General features: G+C 30.5%; 1 protein-coding gene across 1 annotated transcript; it reads right to left on the bottom strand.

Annotated features, from left to right (window-relative positions):
* Positions 1 to 876: 876 nt before the first annotated feature.
* On the bottom strand, positions 877 to 4,189 carry LOC131629965 (subtilisin-like protease SBT5.3). Its single transcript, XM_058900797.1, has 10 exons — positions 4,094 to 4,189; positions 3,786 to 3,895; positions 3,603 to 3,700; positions 3,341 to 3,502; positions 3,135 to 3,249; positions 2,398 to 3,021; positions 2,049 to 2,294; positions 1,846 to 1,960; positions 1,528 to 1,741; positions 877 to 1,451 (listed from the first exon to the last, which is right to left on the bottom strand). Exons 1-10 carry the CDS (start codon positions 4,187 to 4,189, stop codon positions 877 to 879), a joined length of 2,355 nt encoding a protein of 784 aa, XP_058756780.1.
* Between the last annotated feature and the right edge of the window lie 8,741 nt (positions 4,190 to 12,930).

Genomic DNA, 12,930 nt, shown 5'->3' with positions numbered 1-12,930 from the left:
AATATATTTAACATGAAATGTTAATTTAAAATATTATTAGCAAAAAAAGAGTTGTGAATTGTGTGTTTATTGATATAAATAAACGTGATTTGAATTTGTGAATAATTGAGATTGATTTCAATTTTAATTAAAATCTTAATTCAATTTAATAATTAATCCAACAACATCAGTTTTAGAATTGTGTTAAAACTGTTTGACAACATAAAAAAGATATTTTTGAATCGCAAAACTTGGGGAAACAAATAACAGTAATATATTTGATATAATTTTTATTATAAATATATTATGTTAAATAATTTTATTTTTTATTTTTAATATAATTTTATTTAGGGTTAAATAAGTATTTGGTCCCTATAAATATCTCAATTTTGGTTTTTAATCCCTATAAAAAAAAGTCGACTTTTAGTCCCTATAAAATTACTTTGCACTCACTTTTAGTCCTTCTACAGGGACTAAAAGTGAGTGCAAAAAGAATTTTAAAGGGACTAAAAGTCGACTTTTTTTTATAAGAACTAAAAGTAGTTTTTGATAATTTTATAGGGACTAAAAACATATTTAACCCTTTTATTTATAACTTCTTTCATTGTTTAGTAACTACACCATTATATTATGCCTGGATCTGCCCTATTGACCACATTTGTATAAACTTACCAAACATATTTCGAATTACCCTAACCATTTTCAACTATAGAAGTTTATGATAACAATATTCTATCTTATTCATTTGATTCCACTCGTCATAAAATAACATTAAAAGAACATTGATATATTACTTTCAGAGCCTTTGAAGAACCTTAACACAACATGTCCCTTTATTGAAATCGGGAGAAAAAGAGTCACAACTTAAGCAAAATGCATGAAACATAAACTAAAACATCACTCTTCTGGATATTTGATTGAAAGAGGACTCACAACACGATGTTTTCCATCGGTCCAAATCAACTCCCCAAAGGCATAATAAAAGGGAGGATATTTACTCCCGGGCTTCATAGTCAATGTAACCTTGAACTCTTTTTTCTCACCCTTAAGTGTAAATCTTAATATCTCGGGCTGAACTGTGACTACAAATTGTGAAGGTGCCTGGATCTCCACTCTGTACTCACTTGGGGACCCGACATTGGTAACCGTACGAGTAACATTCAAAGACTGCTTAGTTTTAAAGTTAACAAGTGTGATGGATGGATAATTGAAATCTACTAAACTGAAAGATTTTGGACAAGTGTAAGGTTTTCCGTAGAACACTTTAAGTTGAGAACTATTGTATCCACGACCACATAAGTAGTTCAAATAATCAGTAACATTTAGGTCATATATAAGTCCAGGATCCACTGCAAGATTGGGCCGAACATGCCCTACACCATATGTAAATGCACCATATGCTAAGGGATCAGCTGGCAGCTTGCGTCGCGATGCATCTAAAATAGGTCCTCCGTCGTTCGATTTTGTTGTTGCTGCAAAATGTGTAAATTTTATAAAAATTTAATAGTATAAGAAACTTAATTCCATGAACTTTTATAATTTAATTACCTGTAGTCATGATTGCTGACTTGATAGCCGCTGGACTCCAATCAGGATGAACAGATTTAAGTAGTCCAACAAGTCCGGCAACATGTGGACATGACATTGAAGTTCCTGACATAGCGACAAAAGGAATTCTACGCTTATCAGATGGTTGTTCCGTAGGAGATGCAGCTAGACTATACGCTGCAATTATGTCGACGCCTGGTGCAGTGATGTCAGGCTGTAGTGCAACATAAAATATATACAATTACATTCGGAATTTGTTGTAAGATAATATAAACGATAATAGAATGATATAATTGTTGTAAGTTTCAATAAAAAAACCTTAAGGATTGAATAGTCAATGCTATTTGGGCCTCTTGATGAAAATGAAGCTATGGTTGGAGTTGACTTTATACCCAATTCTGTTTTAACTTTAGTAATATAAGCTACAGGAGACCTATAAAATGTATGCATGAAATGTAAAATGCTATCTGTGTGAATAATCAAAAGTTTGATATTAAAGGCATGATGAGAAGAACAATTACTTTGTGTAATTCATGTAAATATAAATGGCATTGCCATCTGAAAAGCCAACATTTGTAGCGGGAAGAACATGAGCATCTGCTATAACTCCATTCGCAGAAGCCTCATCGTTAACCAATATCATTCCAATAGCACCTACACGAGAAGCTTGCACGCCTTTATCAACTCTAGCAGTCTCACCTCGAAGACATACCAATATTTTTCCTTTAACCTTTTCTGGATCAAGAGAATCTTCAGGGCAAAGAGAGCTACACAGATTAAATTGATTAGATGATATCATATTTACTATAAGAAAGTTATATGAAAAGGTTAATTAACTTGAAGGAAAAAACCAAAAGAAGGAATTCTTACGTATCGATGTTAAGCCCTTTATCAAATTTGGCATCTGCACCACTTATCAATGGATATAATTTGTTAGGGGGTAAGTTGGATTCTGAAAGACTAACTCCCTTGTATGTTTTTTTGTTCCCAAGTATAACATAACTTGCGAAGTCTCTATCGATTGTGCTAGCAGCAACGGTGAGAATCCATGGTTCAACATTGACTATAGAATAAGGTTGAGGTCCTGAATTTCCTCCAGAAGCCACAACAAAGATGTTATTAGCAATTGCATGGAAGGAACCAATGGAAAAAACACTTGTAGAATACTCATATGGAGCACTTCCACCTAAGGACAGAGAGAGTACATCAACACCGTCACTTATGGCAGCTTCAAAACCAGCCAAAATATCAGCATCATAACATCCATCCCAACAGACTTTATAGGCTGCAACTCTTGCTTTTGGTGATCCACCGCTCGCTGTTCCATTTCCATTCCCCAGTACATTAACTCCAGCAACAAAGTTACCTCCAGCAGTTGATAAGGTATGTGTGCCATGGCCTTGAGTGTCGCGTGCACTGTCAAGTGTTACATTTAATGCTCCATTGGTTTCAGCAAGATAGCCATTTTTAAAATATCTTGCTCCAATAAGCTTCCTACAAATATATTGATATTTAGAAAAATCAAACCATTTTTCTTAAAAACAAACATATATGTTGGATGAAATGCAGTAAATCCGAAGTACGGGGAATTAACGAAAGAATAAGACCTATTGCAATAAAATTTATCTGAATTTTCTTTGGTAACTTGACATATTCCTTTCCACTTTTTTGGAATTGGTCCGTACCCTTCATCACTAAAACTCTTCGATTCTGGCCAAACACCTATATAAAAAAAACAAAAAGAAATTAAAATTAAAATATTCAACAAATTAACAATATCATAAAAAATTAATATTAAATTATATTTCATTACCTGTGTCCAAATTTCCAATAATAATATCTTCTCCTAATGTTGTTTTCCAAAGTGAATCATTAGGATATGCACCTTCCCTCTCTAATCCAAGAAATTCCCACGATCGGGTTGTGTGTAGTTCATTTCTTTTATTCAAAAACATTGACACAACATTTGGATGTTCTGAAATTAAAAAAATAAAATAAAATATAACATCAATTAGATAATTATAAATAAAACAACATTTTGTATTATATAAATCCATTAACATATAACTACATACTTGCAACATTGGCTGCTTCATCTTCATCAAGTATTGCAGCAAAGCCGTTGATATATCTATTGTAAGAATAAAATATTGCTTCTTTCGCCTTCTCAGTACTGCATAGAAAAAAATTAATCACAATTATTTCATAAATACCGACTTAAATTTGCTCTAGAATTTATGAGTCGAATAATTACATACCTTCCAACGTAAGATCCAAGAAAATTATAGTGAGAGTTTGTGACAGATTCAAGATCAAATGAAGAAGGATTTGAACCGAATGAATGTGATCCTAAGTATACAATATAAGACTATGACAAAAAAAAAATCAAATATTATACCATAAGATTAACTCAAATATGAAAATTAGATAAGTTAACTAAGCATATAATAGTGAGCAACAGATTTGATATTAAGAAAATAACAAGTCTCACTCTGATAGAATTTAAAAAGAGTTTTGTAAGGATTAGACATTGTAATGGATAATGAAAAGTTGACACAAGTCTTGCCTGTTTTATTGCAAGGGTATTTTGCAGAAAAACAAAGAGAAGAAGTGACATTAACATGTGGCAAATGGATGATGATGATGACATTGTTTCTCTCATGAATATTGTTTGCTTTGAAAAATAAATATTAGTGATAGGTAAGTGTCTGATTTCCTTACTTTTATAACTTAGTTTTGAGAATATTTTATAACTTATCATTTTTTCTTTCCTTTTTATTTTTATTATTTTAATAAAATTTTACTTTTACTTTTTATAATTTATTTAAATTTAAAATGAAATAGTTATATATTAAATATTTTTTTTGTTATTTTATATTTATAAATTAATTGAACCGTTAATTTTATGAAGCACTTCAATTATCTTATTAGCTATCAGTTTTAATCATCAATTATAAATTATAAACTATAAGTCATCAAACATCAGACATAAACTATAAACTATAAACTATTAATTAACTTATCATTCAACCGCTATTTATATCAAACAACCCCTCAATCTCATTTGAAAAACAACTATGAATTTGTAATATAGTCAACTATTATGATACAAATTTGATCCCCTATTCATATTTTTCTTGAGTTTTTATTTCTCTAATTTAAAATCAAAATTTATTAGTATTTATAATTATATTAATCATTTATAATAACTAAATAATGTTAAAATTACTAAAATGAAGTTTTATCAAAACTATTAAAATTACAATTTTAATTTGGTCAAATAAATAAATATATATGACCAATATATATATATATATATATATATATATATATATATATATATATATATATATATATAGAGAGAGAGAGAGAGAGAGGGGGGGAGAGAGAGAGAGAGGAGGGATCAAATTACACCCGAAGAGTTACACTCGTTCAATAACTACATCTAGAATTAATATTTTATAAATTCAACCGTTGGATTGAAACATAATATCATATAGATCATACCTATAAAGTTTGAGCTTAATCTATAATGATTTACTATGTCATTGAATTACATTAAAATTAACGTTATATGAAAGCTCATTTTGACGTTAATCTTTGGATATCTTGATGATATAGTAAATCATTATAGATTAAGCTCAAACTTTATAGGTATGATCTATATGATATTATGTTTCAATCCAACGGTTGAATTTAAAAAATATTAATTCGAGATGTAGTTATTGAACGAGTGTAACTCGTGGTGTAACTCTTCGGGTGTAATTTGATCCCTCCTCATATATATATATATATATATATATATATATATATATATATATATATATATATATATATATATATATATATATATATATATATATATATTTCTTTGACTAAGACTTCTTATTAAACTTACTTATTATTAATGATAAAAACCTGGGTATATATTTCTTTGACTAAGACTTCTTATTAAACTTACTTACTATTCCTTATTATTAATGATAAAATAATAAGGAATAGTTTTCTCTTTCCGCATTTAATGACTTATTATTTTTAACCACTAGATTGAAAATAATTAATGGTCAAGATGTGGAGTAAATTATTATCACTTACTCTTGGAGTCAATATAATCCTCCTCAATTTAAAAAGTTAGAAAATTGTTTTTTATTTTTATGTTGTTTCTGCTCTCCTAAAATAAAATCTTATTTCTATTAAAGTGTTAAAATATAATTTCAATTCAAATCCACAAGATTTTTTAATAAAATATTTTCAAAATTAATAATAGTTTATTTTATTTTTAAATATTTTTTAAGTAATCAATTAATATGAGATTTTTTGCATTGACAAATTTTTTTCCACATCAGTCAACTTTTATTCCACACCAATATTGTTGATTTAATTTTTTTAATGTCACGTAAGCGAGTTTTAATCTACATGGCACTAGGGGACTACAAAATGTAAAAAGGGACAAACTTGAGTTGTTAAAACTAAATAATTGAAATTTAAGGGACCAAAATTAAATAATTAAGAAATTTGAGGGGCCAAAACTCTTGTGTTCATGTGTGAGTTGATAGTCCCACATTACTTAGAAAAGTGGAGGTTGAGCACTTTATAAGTGAGATAACCCATACACCTATCACCTTAAGGTTTTGGATGAATATATGAGGTCTGTTGGGATGCTCCCATGATGACCCGTGGTTTTGGCTAAATTTGAGGATTCTTTTTTGCCATTATATTTCAATTTTTCCTTAGCTACAAATGTAGTATCGATGAAAGTCCTGAACCATATGTTCCCCTTCTTCTTCATCTTCTCAGTTGCGCTTTCTTGCTTAACTCTGTTTTTTCACTACCTTCGTTGTTATTTTTCATTAATTCTCCATAATCAACCACCACATCAAGACTCTTAAATGTGATAAAATTGACCCTTTAACCAAGAGGTTCTCATTATCATATTCAAATGAGTCTCTTTCTTCTACTTTTGAAAAGTATGAGATGTGATTTCTTCATAGGAACCTGCTCTTTGTTCTATAAAATATCTCAACAGAAGTGATTGTTGGAGTAATGAGGAGGGTGAAGGAAATTAATGTTGCATAGGAACAATAATACATGATTGAGATATATTGGACATTAATATAGAACTTGAAAGTGAATCTAGAATAATTAATTAAGAAACATTTAAAGCTGATTCTTGTAATGAAAAACGTCCATTCCCACTTTATGTGAGCATTTGCTTGTTTAACTATGCTAATAGGTGTTGGTTTCTTTTTCTGCATTTGCTTGTGTAACATTTATTTACTCAATAGGCATCATATCTAATTTCTATAACTCATAAATATAATAAAAACTTTCAAATAATAGTAGAATAAAAAACTTTTAGGTATCAAAAATATTGAACATCGTTTATAGCTTTTAATTATTCTAAGAGTGAAGTTTTAATGGAATAATTCCAACACAACCAGTTGTTCAACATATTGGAATTGCAGCATGGCCTAGTGAGTATTTTCATTGCTCAAACTAAAATATACATATTTTGATATCAATTTGTTGTCTTTGATGACTATTAATAACTAAGTAGTGAAATATTGCTCATTGGTAGCTAGGAGCTTCATTTTTTTTTCTTCTGTAAGTCAAAACTTTAAGTAATCTAGTCACTGAAGTATTTATTGCAGATATTAGTATCATTTGTATTTATCTTCTTGTGTATATCTTTGTTCTTGATAGAATAAACTTTGTTTTTCACTAATTGGTCACAAAGGGACACACTCAATTATTTTAAACAAACTTTTTTAGACCATTGTCCATTGGTGGGCTTAGCTTTTCACTAATTGTATGAAAATCTACACATAGTAATCTCATGTTTTTACTGTCCTATACACTATTGTAGCATGCTGCGACTTTGCCAGTTCCCTTAAGACAACACCAACATTGTTTGAGAAATGCCCTAATTTCTTTTTGGAAGAATGGCAATCAGAAATTGTTTGAGAGGAAGAAGGTGAATAACATTATGCAAATAAGGTGACAAACATTCAAATTTAGGGAGGTTTATATCATGGATGGATAATTCACATGACCAATTCATATTTAATTAATAACCATTTATTATAACCGGATTTAATAACCAAATCCATATAGACGGTTATACTTTTACCTAACCGATTTATCCATAACCACATTTTATAACCAGTTCTAAAATTTATAACCAAATTTTAATTTAAAACCGGTTTTGAACAACAAAATAAAAATTTTTATATGAATATTATTTTTTACGGTTAGTTTTAAATTTGAATATTTTCGAAAAAATAGGATTTTTCATATTACTAAAAAAAGATTTTTTTTTTTATTTTCGAAGAAAAAAATTGATTTTTCATATTTTCAAAAACACTCGATTTTCTAAAAAATTGACTTTGTTTTTTCCGATAAAATACGATTTTCGTATTTATTTAAAAAGTCAATTTTTCTGTATTCCCGAAAGAACTCGTTTTTTTATGAATTTAGAAATAAAACCGTTTTTTCGTATTTCCAAAAAATCGACTTTTCGTATGTAAAAAAAATGTTTTTTTTCCATATTTCCAAAAACTCTCGATTTTTTCGATAAATATCAAGTTTCCGAAAAAACGTCGATTTTTTAAAATTTTCGAAAAAACTCGATTTTTTGTATTATTGAAAAAAAAACTAACTATATCGTTTTTAAAAAAAATAGATTTTTTGTATTTTCAAAAAAAATTATGATTTATTCGTATTTCTGAAAAAATTAGATTTTAAGAAAATATTTTAATTTAATTTTTATTTTTGATATGGATGTCTAAAATAAGGATTTGGTTAAAACTATATTTCAAAAATGTCCAAAATGTGGATTTGGTTAAAAACCATATTAAAATTAACCAGTTTTTCATAACCGGATTTAGATATGGATAATTTATATAACTGATTAAATTGAACACCCCTTTTTACAACCCCCGCAATCTAACTTTTTTTTTGCAGTGAAGTATGTTGTTGGTTTTAGATGATGTGGCACGACACGTGGCGTGCCACATCATCTTCTGTTAGATCAAATTGACGGCAAGAACCAAAAGTGGGGATAAAAAATTTTAGGAGGACTATTCTTTGAAGATGATTTTTATAGGAATTAAAACCAGATTTTGGGTTATTCACAGGGACAAAAAATATATTTAACCCTAAATTATTTCAAATAAAGAAGGAACATATTTGGGAGACAATCATATTTAACATTCACTATGTATAACTAAGGATGACAATAGTACTCATGAGCTCGAGTACTAATCCTCCGCTATCTGACCCGTTTAATAAATATGATACTCGTACCCGTCCCATATCAGCGCAGGTATCCGTCAAACTCTTATCCATTGATTTCGAGATACCCACAAAAATTGACATATGATACTACTTATTAAATATTTTTTCAAAAAAAATATAATTAACTTATTCTTTTTATCCCTTTTACGAACAATTTTTTTTTTTAAATTTAGCACATAATAATAACAAAAATAATTTACATTCATTGTATTTCTTCTTTTATCAAATAATTTTACTAGATTCAAGAAAATAATAATAGTTTCATATTCAAAATAATACGTTTATTTTATCCGTGGATGCCCATTAAGCAATTCAACTCATGTCAATAACAAGTCTTACCCGCGAGTATCCACGAGTATGGGTTTTCTTGTCATCCATATTCATAACACTCCCCTTGTATGTTCATTTAGGATATGCCTCGTTAAAACCCTACTAGGAAAAGCCGGTGGGAAAATTTATTGAAGGAGAAAGAGTACAATATCCTTTTATGATAAATTCTTTCTCCCCATCAATCGAATGATTATTTCTTTGATGATGAAGGTCAATCTTCTTACTAGTTGGTTAAAAGTTTTATTTGGGAGTAACTTTAAGAAAAGGTCTAGAAGATTATCACGTGAACTAATTTATTGGATTCTTATATCACCACTTTCATAAAGATCATGAGTGAGAAGGAACTTTAAAGATATATGTTTTGTTTGATATCTTTTATTGTAACCATCTTTCAATTAAGCGAGACATGCAATATTATCTTCATATATGGTTTGTATTTAATTTTTCAGAAGCCAAACCACAAGTCTTTTATGTATGTGGAATTAGGGATCTCAACCAAATGCATTCTCGACTTGCCTCATGTAGTGCTACTTTTATTTCATGATTAGATGAAGTTTCTACAATGGTTTGTTCCACATATATATCAGTGAATGTACCATCATAACTAAGCAAATAAGTTTACCATTATGGGAATCTGACAAGTAATATATTTTTGTATAACATGTCAATTTTAATTTGGATACTTTGGGATAAAACAAACTTAAGTCTATTGTACTTCTATGATAACAAAGTATATGATTAACTATGTTCTAATGTCTTCGTGTAGGTGAAAAACGATATATCATGGCATGTATAATTAGTAAGATACATTAATGCTGAAATTACATTGATATGTCCATATTTAAATGTTTTAACACTAATATTATAGAATATACGATATATTATCATATATAAATGTTTTAACACTTTTTTATATAACCTTCTTGGTCTATAAAAATTTTATTGTCTAAATGTCAACCTTGTAAGGACTTTGTCCCATGTAACTTTATCTCACAGTACATCTGCCGAAACAATTATGCTAATTATAGTCAAAACCTCACGTCAACTACTCAGTCTCATACCTGCAGGATAATAGGGTTTCCTTCACAATTCATCCAAATTGTTGTACACCACTTTCGTTATTGGTTAAGCTACCACACTGGCTTCCTTGAGTATCAACCTTCCTTGGAAGTAATTGACTTACCGTTTTGGGAATGCACAAAGATCACATAGTATCAACTGGAAGTACCTGACTTTCCAAATCGGAATAATTGATTCAAACAAGTGTTAGCGAACACATATGCTTATCGTGCTCCGTATTCATACATATCCAAGTAGAACACTTCTGAGCGTTCAACCTGAACAAACAACTACGGGGAAGAAGTGAATTAAATTATAGCCTCCAACACTTCTGTAGTCACGACGGTCTAATAACTAGGAATGTCTCCCTTGAGGTCACCGCCTCACGAGCCTCGTCAGTCCCTCTCTTTAGGAACGCCAAATCCTAAGAGTGCCACACATCCATAGCTCATTTATTTTGGACACAAATAAGCTATTCTTGACCTGAAGGTATTCAAATACAATGCACTTGTGTGTATGCAGTCACCCACACCCAACCACACGTACGAGACTTCTAGGACTGTCCCACAACCATGCACATCATGGCACCAAAGCAACACTACGGTCCACAAAACATCATGCTGATACTTTTAATAGCCACAAGTATCCCTCCACCTAGTCATCTGATGCTTAGCGTGGTTCTACTCTAGTTAGATGAACCACAATTGGCATGGGGTATGACCCACTACACCCCACATTTTTATTCATTCCAATTGCTGCTTATCGTAGTTTTAAGGCTTAGGCAGACTAGAGTAAATAAGGAGATACAATAATGGATCCCACTAACTTGGTACACATGATTTGCCTAAACTGGACCTCACTCCCAGGTTTTCCCTGTCAGTACTCAGTCTCTGATACCCCACAATTTAAGTACAACATTACGGGATGATTGAAGAGCCGCGCAATTCTAACTCACCACGTCTAGCATTATGGGATTCCTGATCCCACTAGTATCAAGTGGGACTTATGCTTGACTCTTGCCATACATAAGTTAGGATCTGTAACACCCCGATTTTTTTTATTTAGTAATTATTTTATTATTTAATTGCTATGATAATTATTATTTGATGTATTGAATAATTAATTATTTGAGTTTTGGTGAATATGTGATTTAATTGGATTTTTATGTGAATAATTGATTAAATGGAATATATGTATATGTATTATATATTATTTGGGTTTGTGAGTGTGAGAATAGATATAACTAGTTGAGCCTAATAATGAGAATAAGTAAGTAAAGTGTGAGTATGTATTACTAAGCCCATTAGTGGATTTAAGTTAGTAAGGGTTATACAAAACAAGAAAAGAAGAGAAGAAAAGATATAGAACTAGAAAGAAGAGAAGTGAAGAAAGAAGAGAAGAAAAGATATAGAACTAGAAAGAAGAGAAGTGAAGAAAGAAGAGAAGAAAAGAGGAGAAAATGGGAGAAAAAAGGAGAAGAGGTGAAAGAACCCTAGAAGTATATTTATCTAAGGTAAGGGTGGGCATTCATTGAATCATGAGTTTATATAATGATGGGTGATAGATAGAAGCATAAAAATAGGGATTTTGTTCTTGAACTGGCTAGATATTAAATGTTTGGGTTTAGAATTGGATTCAAAACTTTTGTGTTAGAAATCATGTTTTAAGGGGAGTGCTACATTAGTAGTATCAGAGTCTGGTTGGCCAGTTGGCCAGGTTATTAATACATTTATTCCCTTTTGTATTTGTTTTGTGTATCTGACACAATCAATACTGTTTGTATGTTGGTTGTCTGGAATTTCAGGACGATAAATTCATTGCAGGAAGGAATAATGATGTTATTGCTGAGGCGTTCATATTGTTGCCTGGTGCTATTGGGAAAACTCCACATGTGAATATTGGTAATCGGAATGGTGAAGAGGATGAGTTCTCTGCTTTAGGAAAGTTCTAGAGGAACTATCCTCCAATATTTGAGGGAGAGCATGAACCTGATAAGGCGCAAGCATGGATGAAAGTAATTGAGAAGTTTTTTCAAGTCATGAATTATACGGATGCGCAGAAGGTCCAGTTTGGCACCCATATGATTGAGAAGGAAGATGAGGATTGATGGGGTAACACTGTTTAGAGGTTTAATGAAGATTGTATTGAGGTTACTTTGGCTCTTTTGTGTGATGCATTTTTGGAGAACTATTTTCCAGAAGATGTCTGTGGAAAAAAAGAGGTAGAATTTCTTGAGCTGAAGTAAGGTAATGGAACCGTAATAGAGTATGCTGCAATATTTCAGGAGTTGATTAAGTATTTCCCTCATTACAACACTGAAAATGTTGAGAGGTCTAAGTGTCTTAAGTTTGTGAATGGTTTGAGACCTGATATCAAGAAGGCTATTGGTTATCAAAAAATTGCAATTTTTTATAGTTGATTAACAAGTGTAGGATCTATGATGAGGATAGTAGGGAGGGTGCTTCCTACTATAAAAGTAGGATCTATGATGAGGATAGTAGAGATATTGCACAGAAGCAAAATAACACATTTTTTTAGAGAGCAATCGATTTACACTCCTTTCCAATCGATTGCACACTGAACTAAAGCAAAAAATGCTACATTTTCCTGCATCAAAGCAATTCTAACACATTCTATTCTCAATCCAAACTTTCCCAAACATAGCATGACCATTCTTAACATGATTTGCAGGCAAAAAAACATAGAAAAATCAGCAAG

Source organism: Vicia villosa, linkage group LG1 (genome assembly GCF_029867415.1).
Source record: "Vicia villosa cultivar HV-30 ecotype Madison, WI linkage group LG1, Vvil1.0, whole genome shotgun sequence".
NCBI classification, from domain to species: Eukaryota; Viridiplantae; Streptophyta; class Magnoliopsida; order Fabales; family Fabaceae; genus Vicia; species Vicia villosa.
The sequence above is the reverse complement of the archived record's forward strand: the minus strand, read 5'-3'. Positions and strand labels throughout refer to the sequence as shown.